Source organism: Rhinolophus ferrumequinum, chromosome 3 (assembly GCF_004115265.2).
Source record: "Rhinolophus ferrumequinum isolate MPI-CBG mRhiFer1 chromosome 3, mRhiFer1_v1.p, whole genome shotgun sequence".
NCBI classification, from domain to species: Eukaryota; Metazoa; Chordata; class Mammalia; order Chiroptera; family Rhinolophidae; genus Rhinolophus; species Rhinolophus ferrumequinum.
In genome coordinates, this window is record NC_046286.1 from 5,090,550 (window position 1) to 5,105,095 (window position 14,546).

The 14,546-nt window shown below is 48.1% G+C and overlaps 1 protein-coding gene across 9 annotated transcripts in view; it reads left to right on the forward strand.

Annotated features, from left to right (window-relative positions):
- Positions 1–14,546, forward strand: part of ANKS1A (ankyrin repeat and sterile alpha motif domain containing 1A) — a 169,913-nt gene that overhangs the window by 92,441 nt on the left and 62,926 nt on the right. For all 9 annotated transcript variants that reach the window (XM_033102811.1, XM_033102805.1, XM_033102804.1 and 6 more), the window contains one exon: positions 9,615–10,201. In XM_033102811.1, the coding sequence (XP_032958702.1) occupies positions 9,615–10,201 (587 nt within the window). The remainder of the gene's footprint in view (positions 1–9,614; positions 10,202–14,546) is intronic.

Consider the following 14,546-nt stretch of genomic DNA (forward strand, 5'->3'; position numbering starts at 1 on the left):
AAGAAAGTAGCAGAGGAATTAATAAAGATAAAAGCAGATAGTATACTTCACATACTTTATGGTATACACGTTACACCTCAGTTTAACTAAAGAAAAACTAAAGGCAGAGATAGTGAAATAAAAAAACAAAAAAGCAATAGACTTGATCATTATGATACAAACTTGTTTGTTTTTTTAAAGATCTCTGACAATTCTGATTAAGAAAAGAGAAAAAAACAACATATTGGAATAATATGAAGCGTGCATTTAACCGCAAATTCAGACATGTTAAAAATTGATAGAGAATTTATAGAAATAAATTTTATGTGGTTAGTTAAGAGTTGCTACCACCCCTCTGGGATGAATCGTCTGGGAGAGTAATTGGTTCACCACAATGACTAATTGAGGTGGTGTTTCTACTGGCATTTAGTTCCTGGTGACCAGGAATGCTAAGCATCTTACCCTATGCGGGATAATCCTTCACAGTTAAGAATTTCACCCCCCAGAAATTCCATTTGTGTCTGTAGATGTGACAAAAACTGACAGAAGTGTAGAAAGCTTCATGAAGATTCATGAGGTAGAAAACCCATCCCTCCCAAAAAGGCACTAGGCCCAGATGGTTTTATAATAGTTTTATCTAACTAGGTCTTCCTCTGTTATTTAGTTTGTTTCAAATGTAGAAGACATCTTCTGAAATCATTACACAGGGCCAGCGTAACTGAGAACAATATTTCCTGTTTCGTGTGGCTTAGTCATTTATTTCTCTTCAGTGGTTAACTCCTTGCCCACTGGATATTCTGGACATACTACTATTCAGAGAAATAGCAGACAACTTTCCAAGTTTGCTAGCAAATGGGAAAGTAGCCAAGAGCTCTACAAGTCATCATTCTCTGTGGTGCTTTTCTGCAGCATCCACTAATAGTGCCTTAAGTCCATTTAGCTTCGGACAGTGATGAATGATCTGAAAACAGTGATCCACGTGGACTCCTGGCTCACAGCTACACTTCTGAGGGTTTCTAGATGCAGTTAAGTCAGTATACTGAGAGCTGTGCATTTAGGTCTGCGTGAAGTTTGTGCACGAGGATAAAGACCTCAGTCCTGTTAAGGGGGAGGAAAATGTTATTTTAGCTTCTCCCTCTACTCCCACATCCAGAGTGCTGCCAATTCCTGAGGCTTTAGGGAATTCTATAGTGTAAATCTGGCTTTTGCCTTTGCCAGCTTGGATTCTCACGTGTGCTTCTATCTGCAGTCCCACTTTTACTATTATTGGTTTAATAAGACTTCAGGAAGAAGATTAAATAAATACCAGCGTTCAGTCCACCATTTTGACCTGGAAGTCCAGGCTAGCTCTTCCTGGTAGGTTCCAAGAAGAGCTAGCCTGGACTTCCAGGTCAAAATGGTGGACTGAACGCTGGTATTTATTTAATCTTCTTCCTGAAGTCTTATTAAACCAATAAGTAAATTTGGGTGCTTTACCCAAAAGCAAAAAATATAAATGAGTAATCATAAAAGGCAGAATATGTTAAATTCACATCAAGCCATATAAATAATTACGTCTTATTTTCAGCAGCTTCCTCTTCTCTCACCTTCTTGCATTAGAGGAGTTCCTACCCAAAGCCCCACTATGTAACTGTCTTGCTCTATCAATTTATATTTCTGAGTTGGAATAGTTCACTTTTCTTTCCATTATAGAACAAGTCCAAGCCTTGTGAACTATACATCTCTATTCCAAATGTATCGACAGCCATTTATACACATACGTACGCATATACATGAGACGTATATAAAGTAATCATAAATGGCAGAATATGTTAAATTCACATCAAGTCATATAAAAGTAATTTTAGAGTTCAGAAAAGGGATACATTATGCTAGTGTACGAGATTAGGGATGGCTGTATGAAAGAAATGGCATTTGAGCTGAACCCCAAAACCAAGCATTCCACTTGCTAGGCAGAAGTTAGGAGGAAGAAGAAGGCATTCAGGCAGAGTTAGGAGGAAGAAGAAGGCATTCAGGCAGAGGGAGGGGCGTAAGATGGTGGGAGTTGATAGAGCACATGTTTGGGGAATGCTAAGTAATCCAGTTTGGCTGGAAAACGAACTGGTCTTAGAATACTGGATTTCAAATGTCAGTCTTTGTTCCAGAGACAGTGCGGTGTTGTTGAAGCTTCTGAATGAGGTGACGGGATGGAAGCTGTACTTTAAGTGTGTACGAGTATGATTATGGAATCCTGGATGGCAGCTGGGAGAGACAGGAGGCAGGAATACGCTGGAGTCGAGAGACTGTAAGGAATCTTAAAGGAAATTAGTGCCCAAAGTAGGGGGACAGGACGAAGTGGTAGGAGGGAGGGCATGGGGGCAGAGGTATTGAGGAGGACCTTACAACGAAATGGGGAAGAATAAGGAGGAGAAAGTATTGAGGGTGATTCTGAGGTTTTGAGCCTGGTTAACTGGGAGGATATTGTGCAACGGAAAGAAATGGGGGATTCAAGGGGGACCATGTTTGAGGGAACATGTTAAGTTCAATCTTGAATATATTATGTTTGATGTGTTTTGGGTACCAGGAGAACATGCAGGTAAAGATACTCCATAAACACTTGGAAATGTGGGTGTGATGGAGAGACGTAACAGATTCATGAATCGTTCAAGTTGAGGTGATGGTCAATATAAACAATAATCAGTGGTAGAGGAAAAGTCTAGAGAGATTGAAGAAGTCAAGAATAGAACTTCTATTTAGAGGCACAAGGGGTAAGAAACGTAGGAGGGTAACCAGGGTAATGCAGTCTTAGAAGCCAAGGGTGAATGTGATGGAAACCCCAAATAACTGGTTTAACCAAGATAACCGTCCAGAAGTAAGGAGCCTAGGGCTAGCGTGGCAGTTGATGATGGCCAGGGACCCAGTCTCCTTTTGCCATTTCATGGTTCAAGATGACTATTCAAGTTCAGGCTCTCAGCAGAGGAAGGAAGGAAGGGGAGAAGAAGGGCACTTTGAAGGAAGTTCTCAAAAATTACATGTCTCACTTTCACTTATAACCCATTGGCCAGAGCTTGGTCACAGGCTACACCGACTGGCTACAGAGAAGACGGGAAATACAGTCTTTATTGTAGGTGGCTGTGAGCCAATCAAAAACAAAACCCCGTAACCAAGGAAGAAGTGGAGAGTGAGTATTGGGGACAACTAATAAACAGTGTCAAAGTGATACAGATAGAGCTAAAAGGATAAAGACTAGAAAAAGGGTTAGGCCGTTAGAAGACCATTGGTAAATCGTAGATCGGGTGATTCATCTCGGAAGCAGGTGGGAAGAGATGAAGTTATCCCCAAAGTTTGACGTGGTGTTGAGAGTAGTAGTTACAGAAGCTTGTCTGGTGTGTGTCTTCTGAGGAAATTGTTGTGATTATCTTCCAAAAGTATAGGTGCTGTGGGGAAGGTGACACTTTGAAAAGAGTGAAAGAGATGAGGAATAGATCCTACGATGACATCACAGTTCTGAAGACGTGAACGAAAGGACGGCTGGGTCTGGTCGTCAGGCTTGCATTGGGGTTCTTGCCCTACCACTCATTGGCTGGTGACCTTGAGGAAGTCATTTAACCTCTTTAAGCCTCATTTTTTATGTGTAAAATAGGGATACAAATTTTTACTTCATGGTTGCTATGATTATTAAAAAAGAAAATAGCACAGTGTCAGGCACAGAATAACAAGTACTACATACATTGTAGCTTCCTGGAGACCAGCTGAGTTAAACAGGACTCAGTCAGTTGTTTCTTGAGTGTTCACCAGGGCTCAACATTCCAGCAACTGGAGAAGAGAGAGCAAATGGTTGTGAATACCCAGTGTTGGACCTGGCAGAAGATCAAGGGAAACAGAGATGGCAAGTGTGCTATTAAATGAGGCACAAGCATGGCCTGTTGGAAACTGATCCAGGCAGAGCTGGTACGTTGAATAGGGGAGTTTGAGGGGCTGGAGGTCCAACCACAGGCGGTAAACAGAGTCGTCAGGAGGCGTTCAAGGAAATGGGGGAGATGTGAGGTAATCAGGCCCAGGCCCACGATTCCCACAGCAGGGCTGTACCCTATGGGTGCTGCAGAGTTGGGAGAAAGGACACCAGCCTCTGTGCAGCGTTAGCAGGAAGAGCGGTTTGGAAATGGTTGTAAATGAAAGCTGATGATAATGATGGCAGCTTCCATTTTCTGAATGCTTCTTATGGGCCAGCCACGTGCTGAGTTCATTTACACTGATTAGGTCATTGAAGAGCTCAAGACAGATCTGGGTAGGAGCTATTTTTATCCCCGTTTAGTGGATGAGGAAGAAGTTAGGTGTTAGAGCTGAGCCTTAAGCCCTAGTTTGGCAGAATCCAAACCTCTTAAAACCAGGAGGTTAAATCATTTCACCCGAAGCCCTGCTGCTATTCACATTCTGAACGTCATGGAGCTGGAAGGAAACTCAGGTCAGCTCATCACATACTAAATCCCAAAGCCCCAGAGAATGCAGCCCAGCCGTTCATTTTTTGAAAAAGGCCGAGAGAGGAAAAGTCACAGGGCTGGGAAATCAGTGTGAGCCTCTTGTATCCCAGTCCGGCCCTTCTGCTCTTTCTCTGGTTGCCATGGACCAGAATGGACTCTCAGTCTATTTGCCTTCTCAGATCACAGTCTCCACAAGGTCTGCATAACCTGGTCCGTACCTTCCACCTGGGCAAAGCGTGGTGAGCCTCCGAAGGCAGCCGTGTACTTAGGAGCTCACCTGGTTTCTGACATCCACCACACTGACCAGGCCATTGGAGGGTTCCAGTCCTGCTGGAACAAAGAAAGCAGAGCCGTCTGGGAAATTGGAGTACTGGAGTACCCCTATGTTCTCCTCTGGGTCTGAGGATTGATTTGACTTAGCAAGTCCTCACATGAGCTGCATTTTTCAGCCCAAATTTAAATGTGCAGGGATGACTGAAGTTGTGTAAATGTTAAAAATGTTATTATTCAAAAGCCCTTGAGATCCCCGTGGATCGTCGTGGTAATTAAAATGCAGCGCAGAAGACCCCTTGCTTCAGCAGCTCACAGGGTAAAAGGAAAAGGAACACCCAGAATGAATAAAGATGGAAAGTTGCAGGGGCTGGGAATGAACGTGCTGGCGTGTCCTGTTCTGTAGAGCAGCTGGCCTTGAGCAAACAGCCCTCCCCGTGTCCTCATCCCTCCGTGTTTCTCTCAGAGAAGGGCAGGTTGTGAGGAGAGAGGAGGGCAGTGTGGGAGGACAGGTGGAAGCTGTAATTCCGAAGGCGGGAGCACAGTGATTCCCCGTCAGAAGGAGCCGTGAGTCCACGGCTCCCCGCAGGAGGTTCGTGCCTCTGCTTTTTCTACAGGATTTCCACTTCCCTTTAAGCCTGTCAAGGCCTTCCTTCTCCTTCTGTGCCCAGCTCCAAAGCTGCCTCTTCTGATAAGCCTCCTGGTTCAGAGTAACACACTTTGCTTTCTGCTCACTGTGCATTTATTTGGCTTATATGTTTTTGAAATCATCTACTAATTTTTGCCTTGAATTCTAGTCATTTCTGTATATGCTGTTCTCTTCCGGTAGCTGGTAAGCCCATTGAGCAGACATGTCTTCATCTTTCTCTCTCTCGGGTGCCCCCTGAAGGCAGACATTTTTCACACGCATATTGACGGATCTAGCGCCTGGCTCAGTTGCTCACTTCAGCCTTCTCATTGTATTCCCGTCTGTCCCCTCCTGCTATCCAGACGTGTAAGGATAATGAAGGTAACAGGTGTTGGTATTTGTCACAAACATTGTCTTTGGTGGTCCTGGTGAGGAACAGAGAAGTCGTTGGTCTCATCTGTGAGCAAATATGTTGTAATGGATCCGGTATGGAGAATAATAACCATTGTTAACATCTGTTGAGAGCTAGCAGGTGCCAGGCATGGTTCTAAATGCTTCTTGTGTATAATCTAATTCTCACAACGATCCTATGAAATAAGTACTACTAAGAGCCCAAAATTATAGATGAGAATGCTGAGCACAGAGAGTTAAGTAATTTGCTCCATACCTGGCTCTTGTTCAGCACGTTATGTTAACAGCTTGTCCCTAAGAGATCTAGTATTATCCTGGCTTTCCAGAAGGAAGAGACCATTGAGTAGATCGTTTCCCACCTGTTGATTTGCTGGGAAATCTGTGTTAGCCTTGGGTACAGTTTTTTTATGGGAAAGAAAACACCAACTCATTAAGATCCTGAGCTTCTTAGATCAAGCTTTCCAGATACCACGCTGTCTTTCCTAGGGAATTGCCTGGGTAAGCCGTGTCATGGCAAGAGTCCCCTTCCATGATTCCCTGTACTCCGTAAAGTATTGGTGGATTGTGGTTTCTCTGATGGGATTAGGACCCTCAGAAATTCTTGCTCTTCACATATTTCCTTCTTCCATAAGTTTCCGTTCCTTCTTTCTGCCCACTTCCTTCCCCCAGCATCTGTCTGCTATTGAGCTCTTGGCATCAGTCTCCCTTTCTTCATTGATGGCGTGCGTGAATGGGTGGCTATGAGACAGGGCTTTCATTGTGGGCTGCCACAGCAGCAGGCAGAACATTCTCTGTGGCCTGGGTTCTGAGGTCCACCCAGGCAGCGGGAGCCAGGCGGACTCCCAGTTCTGAACTGTGGCGCTTTTCTTTTGTTGTTAGACTCCCCTCCCCCACCACCCAAAGTTGTTAAATAAGGAGCTAGAAGCTGATGCCAGGGAAGGGAGCCTGTGTTCCTGTTACCAGAGTCCTCTTTTTTGCATGCAGATGCCGTCAGAGGGACGTGGCACCTTGGGCCGGGATCTGTAGGAAGCTGGCCGTTAGTTAGTCCTAGAGGTGGCAAATGTGGCAACCTGTTGACTCTCCCCATCAGCTTGTCCTGGGAAGTGCTGTGGGATGGTCATATGTCGTCCTCTCTGTCGCCTCACCGTGCAGTACCACAGGGCAGCTGCGTTCAAGCTGCCAGTGGCCATAGGTGGTATTCACAGCCCTGACGTCATGGTTTCCTGGGGCCTGAGTTAAGCTGTATGGGTCGCTTCTGTACGCAGTATATCTTCTTCCCTAGAGAAATGATTCAGATTGTCCAGCGCTTGTGCAGTGCTCTGGATCTGACCTTTGGGATGTAGGGTTTGTGAGTTAGGGGTGTGAAAGTTCCAGAACAGTCAAATGTGTAGAGGAAGGAGATGCCAAAGTTCATACTTCTGGGCTCCTGCGGATATGTAACCAGAGCCAGAAAGTGGAGCTTACTGGCTGCCCGCTCAGCAGCCTCTGCAGACCTGCCAAAAGCTGAACAGACTGTGGAGCCTGAAGCATTCTTCTCAAAAAGGGGGGTGGAGGGGAACGAATGGATCCATGTCTCTGTTCAGACCTCAGGGTGAGGTGCTCTTTGTGACAGCTGGTCGTTGGGATCCTGTCTTGGAAGAACAGTGTTGGGGAACACTGGCGTCACGCATGGGCAGTGGGGACTGTTTTAGTGCCTCAGGTTTATAAAGTGTCTGACTACCCTTGTTAGTTTTGAAATTGAGCTTCAAGAAGGGGTCTTGAGGCTTCAGGCAAGCTGATGAAGGAGAGTGGGTGCTATGCAGGCAGTCACCCAGGAGGGGTTCTGTCATGCAGGGAGTCACGCAGGGTCTCTGGTCCCGTTCCCCACATAAGCAGGATATGGGTAGGCCAAAACGGAACACCCACGGAGCCATAGATAGGGAGTTCCTATATTCATACCACTATAGTCTCGCTGCCGGCTGGGTTGGAGACACAGGAGGCAGGAGCCACACTACGCACAACCCGCCATCCACTTGTCTCCGCCAATCTCACTCGCTAGCAATCCTGTTCTCTGCAATCTGCAATCCACACTCCACCGCTTGCTAGCTCAGCTACCATCTTCTTGCTAGCCCCCATTTGCTGCTAGCATAGCCATGGCAGTTATATTAGTGGCCAGTGGCTCACTGGTTACAGCTGACGGCCAACTAGCCACAGCTGATGGCCATCCAGTCACAGTTGATGGCCATTTACTACCTGAGCCAGCACCTTTCTACGTGAGGCCGAGAGCCTGGAACCTGCACTCCTGGCTCTGTCCCACAGGTTCCCAGGCAGGGCTCTGCACCTCCCAAGGGGGAGAAGTTTGCCATCGCCGTGTGGTGGAGACTCGGCTTCTCATCACTGTCGTGACATAAAAGGGGTTTTGAAGGACCACACAGGCCAACCTACTTATTGTCGATAGTGAAGCCCAGCACGATGCGATCACTGCCAAGGCCACACAGTGAGAGAGCAGGACAGCCAGGTGTTCAGGCCCCCAGGCTGAAGCCTGCTTCCCGCCACACCACCTCGGACAGGCCACCAAAGGCCTGAGGAGGGCCTCCCATTTCTCATCTTAACAAGAGCTGAACTTGACCCTTTCGGCTCTAAGATTCTCTGATCTCACAAACAGTTCTTGGGAGCTTTGGGCAGACGGGGGGATCGTGTGGTGTGTGTAGCACAGAGTCCACGTAGAGAGAAAATGAAGTTGAATCTTAGCTTTGGAATGTGAGCTAGTGCTGGACGCGGGGTTGTTACCTACCCTGCTGGTGTGGGTGAAAATCTCTAGTGGGTCCGAGTTCGTGCAGGACAAGCCCGTGGTGTCCCGGTGAGACTGATGTTGGACTCTGATTTGGTCAATTATTGATGCTATGTCGGGCAAAGGTACTTGATAGCTTGGGTGAGTGTACAGTAGGAGTCGGCCGCCTGAGCTCGTGGTGTCCGATTTCTGGGATGGCCGGGAGGTCTTGGGAGAAACACAAATGTCTACTTGGCACTGACAAGTTAGACCATTTTGTTTTGAGTGGATCAACCAAGCTTAAACTTAAACAAATAGGAGCAGCTGGGAGGCTTTGGAAGGAGTGAGATGGGAACATTCTCAGAAAAAAAAGAAAAGCCTGTGCTCCCTGCAGAAGGAAGGAAGGAAGAAAGGAAGGAAGGATGAGGTGTGGAGCTCTGAATAGCCCCCCTCCAAGGAAGGAAGCGTCATTTCTCTGCTGTTTTGTTTTGCACTTTCAGTGAAGGAATTCCAGAAGTTGCAGGTTGTGGATCGTGCCCTCCATTTCCCCCTCCGTTGCTGCTTGCCAGAGGAAGGGAGGGCGGGTAGCTCTGAATAACACTTTGGCCTTTATGGAAATGTATCAGATGTTCCAGGAGTGAGTCTCCCTTGCTCATGCTTGCTGGGCGCGCTCTCCCTCACTCCCTCCCTCGCTCCCTCTCTTTCTCCCTCCCTCCCTCACTTTTACTCCGAGTTCACTCACTCTCTCCTCACTTGTGTCCTCTCTGTAGGACCTAGTTAGCACTTCTCGCCTTATATAGCAAGGTCTGCTCCTTGACGGTAACAGCAGCCTAACAACAGGGGAGGCTGCCAGAGAGCAGTAATCAGGCCAGTGTTTGGAATTTCATAAATGCTCGGACTTTGGGTACAAATTGAACATTAAGAACAATACTAAACTGTTTTCTTCCTTCCTCTCTCTCTCCTCTCCCTCTGCCCACTCTCTCCCCAGCCCATCCAGCGTCTCTCTCTTTCCCTCTGTTTTTGAATTCCTCTGCTCTGCCGTGTGCTCGCTGCGTTGGAACTTTGTTGATTTTTGCCACGTTTAATTTTTTGTTTCTCTCTCTCCGTCCACTCCCAGATCACAGGCGGAGCGGCAGCAGCCGGAGCCAGGACTCCGTGGAGGGGCAGGACGGGCAGGTCCCGGAGCAGTTCTCAGGTCTCCTGCACGGCTCCTCCCCGGTGGGTGAAGTGGGGCAGGACCCTTTCCAGCTGCTGTCTGCCACTGGCCAGAGCCATCCAGAAGGGTCCCCCGCGCAGGCCGCCTGCCACGAGGCCAGCATGCAGCTGGAGGAGACGGGTGTGCACGCTCCTGGAGGCTCCCCGCCCAGTGTCCTGGACCCGAGTAAGACAGTGAGCCACCCGGCAGGCCTGCCCACTGCCAACAGCCAATCGCACCCCGAAACTTTGACTCACACAGCATCTCCACACCCTGGTGGTGCCGAGGCAGAAGGAGACCGGAGTGGGGCTAGAAGCCGAGTCCCTCCCACCAGTAAACCCAAAGCTGAACTCAAACTCAGCCGCAGCTTGTCCAAGTCTGACTCTGATCTCCTGACCTGCTCCCCCACGGAGGACGCGATGGGGAGCCGGAGCGAGTCCTTGTCCAACTGCAGCGTCGGGAAGAAGAGGCTGGAGAAGTCGCCCTCCTTCGCCTCCGAGTGGGATGAGGTAAGGCCGCGTGACGTCACAGAGCTGGCCACAGCCCCCCACGGCTCCCTGGGTGCGACTCCCAGGGCCAGGATGTGGGCTAGAGTTGCCCCTGGTTCCTTTGCACGGCAGCCAGTGTGATTCTGACAGCCGTGAGGAAGCTAGCCCCATGTGGCCAGGGCAGGGGGTCCCCTGTGTGCATCGCAGAGAACGGATCCATTCGTGGTTAAACTGGGGGGTGGAGGCCCCAGCACAGCAGGACGGAGGGAGAGGCAATGGAAATGACAGGCTGTTTGGAAATGCTTGGATCCCATCAGCCCTGCTGAGGAAGTCATGCCCACCGTGAAGTTGCTTAAGGAGAGCTAGAGTCCTTCCTGGGAGTCTTCAGGAGGAAGAGGGGAGGTCCAGGGTTGGCCAGGAGGGCGGAGAGAGGGGCTGCTGGACTCTGGGAGAAGCTGCTGATGGGATCGGGGTGGCTTGGCTTTTCTGTTCCCCATGCCCCCGTGATTATTCTGCTGTGTTCCCCTGGCAGACCCGGTGCCTCTTCCAGCAGAAGTGTCCTGCCCGTCCCGCATTCCCAGGTTGGTGAGGCAGAGGCTAGCTAGGTGGTTCAGGAAATAGAGAGATTAGTAAGGAGAAAACATTCAGACTCTGAGGTCCAGGTTCCTTTCATAACCACTGTTACAGAATAATTGGAAATGTATACTGAATATTTTTCAGTGACTATGACTGTCTACTGGGCAGAAGAATGTTTCTCAGGGATTGGTAAACACCCAGGGAATGTGAGGGTGCTACCCTTGCAGGCTTCTTGCTAGGAAGAAGCTGCCTTTGAAGTGGCCTGGGTCTGTCTTGCAGGAACATTTTTAAGGGATGAATTTAGCTCTCCAGCAGGAGGGGAACGGTCCAGCTGACATGTCCATTACAACAGTCTGTAGATTAAATGCCCTGCCCGACTCTATTCTGGTTGCAGCTGCAAAGTTATGTAAACCAAAGCTGATCCCGTTCCCAGTGTGGGAACAGGGTGGGGACAGTTCCTACGGCACTCGTATCTCCAGATAAGATGAGGCTTAGGACTCTGTTTTGTCAGGAATCCTTGCAACAGGAGGTTTTCACTGTTTAGTGAACCAAGATTTGGCAAGCCTGTTGTAGGTGCCAGGCCACTTGAGGAAAATCAGTCTAAGGGAGAGAACTGGCCCTGGGAGGTCACACACGAGAGTGTGTGTGTGCAGGAATGTGTACTCTAGCTTTGTTTTTCAAAACAGTTTTTACTCATTTACAGTCAAGTATAGAATAAGGCAGTGTGCTCTGAAATGGCAGGACAGGTGAAGAGGGAGAAAAGCCTCCGAGGAAGTGGGGTGGGAGAGGCGTGAGAGGGTGGAAAGGGGCTTCAGGGAAGATCACAGGGAAGTGGGATGTGACATGGAATTAAAGAACCGAGTGTTAGTTTAAAACCAGGTCGAAGCTAGTGGGATGGAGAAAGGGCCTCGCAGGTGGAGAGAACAGCATGAGCCAAGGCCTGGAATTGGGAAAGCTGAGGTCGCTGGGTTTCTATAGACTGTAGAATTTGTATAGAAATAGGAGAATAAGAAATAGGAGTAGAAAGTGAGATTGGGACCAGATAGTGAGCCTTGAACATGAGGCTGAGAAGTGAGTATTTGATCTGATATCGAGGTGTCATCTCACAGTCCTTCAAATAGGCTGGAAAACAGCTTTACCCGTCTAGTGAGTTAGCTCTGCTTTTGGACCCCATCTCCTGAGCATACCTTCTCCCCACAAGGTCAACAGTATGTGGTGACGCTTCACAGTATATTCATGCTCTGAGAACATGCCAGGTGGCCTTATGGGCGCCACCATTTATTTCCTGCTGCAGAAGAAATGTGAAATCACCAAAGCACAGCCCAGCTTAATTGAAGTTGGTTGTTTGGGTTAATAGACCAGTTAGTTGTCTCTTGACACCTTAGCGAGAGGAGGGTTCATATGCTGATGTTTCCTTGCAGGTAGAGATTGCAGGTGGGTACAGTGAACCCAGAGACTGTGCAAGGTCTGGGTGTCCTGGCCAGTCTGTCGTGGGGCCCAGAAGCACTGTTACATTTTAAATTTGAAAAAAAACTAAAGGCAACTAAGGTCTTATTGGAAAGAATTCAGAAGCTTGAGCCCTGCTTGCAAGGCCCTTTATGTGTAACCCTTCAACATTGTTTTTGAGTCATATTATACTTGGTTTTTGTGGGTATCTCATCTAAAGAGAAACTTCAGAACTGTTTCTCCAGGGATTGGCCCTAAACCCTGGCTTTGGCAGACTTTCCCAGAATCGTACATTAGTTAATGGCTGCCCCCCAGCCACCCCCGACCAGTACCTGAAGGCTGCTGTGCTGTACCTTGTGTACCTTGCGCTTGAAGATTTTTTCTTTGTCATCTCTAGATCCCTGCTGCCTCCCCCGACCCCTGCAGGCTGCTGTGTGAGGCCTGGGAGGCGGAGGGACCTGGGGGCCCAGGCAGCTGTGCTTCCAGCACGTGATGAGTTGTGCCTGTGAGCTGGCCAGGCCGCTCCTAGAAGGTGCAGGGCTGTGCCCAAGGCCAGGCCCGGCTCCACCAACTCCACCTCGGTGGTGGATGGCCTCAGAAAGCCTCAGCGTTACTACCCTTATTTGTGAAACAGGCAGTTCAACCTGTGTTTTTACCAATTAGATGTGTTTAAGTGCCTACCACAATTCCTAGTATTCAAAAAGCGTGCGTGAGTGGCAGATCACTACTGTGCCTGGAGCTCCGGAGCATGAGAATTGCGGCCTGAAGTCGTCAGACCTTAGGAAATGCAAAGCTTTCAGGGGTGTCCAAGGCTGGTGGAGTGACTGCGAAGTAGTGGGGTTCAAAGCCCCTCGACCCAGGACCTCCTCCACAGCTGCCCCACTCCAGACCTGGAAAAGTAGGGCAGGTGCCCCTCCTTGTTCTTCATGAAATTAATGAGCCTTTCTTCCCTAACTCCCTGAAAGGAGGAGAGAGGGTAAAGAGAAATCTGCAGCCCTCTCTGCTGCTTATTTTTCATATGTATTCTCCATATAGCAGTAGTCCCCCCTTATCCCTGGAGGGTACATTCCAAGACCCCCGTGGATGCCTGAAACCGTGGGTAGTACTGACCCCTGTATGTACTATGTTCTTTCCTGTACATCCCTACCTATGATAAAGTTTAATTCATAAATTAGGCACAGTAAGAGATTCACAAGAAAAAGAACAAGAAAATAGAACAATTATAACAATATGTTGCAATAAAAGTTTTGTGAAGTGGTATCTTTCAAAATACCTTATTGTACTGAACTCACCTGCTCATTTAAAGGAAGCACTTTAGTTTCCCTTTGGCATACCTGAACTGCCAGTATTGCTACTCTTGTGCTTTGGGGCCATTAAGTAAAGTAGAGGTGACTAGAATGCAAGCACGGCCATACCATGAAAGTCAATCTGATAACCCAGATGCGACTGAGTGACTAACGGCAGGTAGTGTACACAGCGTGGAGACGCTGGACAAAGGCGTGATTCCCGTCCTGGGCAGATGCAGCGGGATGGCGTGAGATTTCATCGTGCTACTCAGAACAGCGTGCAATTTAAAACTTGTGAATTGTTTATTTCTGGAATTTTTCGTTTCGTCATTTTTGGACTGCGGTTGACGGCAGGTAACTGAAACTGCCGAAAGCAAAACTGGATAAGGGCCGATACTGCAGTGGGCGGCAGTGGCTGCTTGATGGTTGGTTGTTTGGGGTGATGTCTTATAGCTGGGAACGTGCAGTGCTGATAGATTCGGGGTCTCTGACTGCAAACACGAGTGCTCCTTACAGGTGGTTGACGCAGCCCTTGCTGCATTACTCCGGACTAGACGACATTTGGGAGTTGGCCTGGTTACGTGTAGCATCCATTCGTGACACTAGCATTCTCCCTGTTTTCTCTTATGTTTTTGCTAACAGAGAAGTAATAGAGTTGGCTCTTAAAGGAGCTCGGCCTAAGAGGAGATCTAAAGCCAAGCTGCACTGGTACTTGCTGTGTTCTCCAGTCAATGGTCGCCTTGTTGTCTGAATGATCCCTGGGGCATAAGAGAGGGTAAACTGAGAAGCTGTCCATAAATAAAACTTTACAAATATATACGTAAGGAGCAGGAAAATCACCTACAGCTCTCTACACATAACACACCTATGTTAACATTTGGTGTATGTCCAAATTTGGGGTCTGATACTAATATTTACTGACTTAGAACTGGCTTTTTTTTTTTTTACCTAATGGCTGCCTATTGGGATACGTTGCCCTGGCAATGTCAGTAAGATCTGAATTCAGGTCTTCCTTCTAAAAGGCATTGTATTCTGTTAAATGGCAGTATCATAAGGTT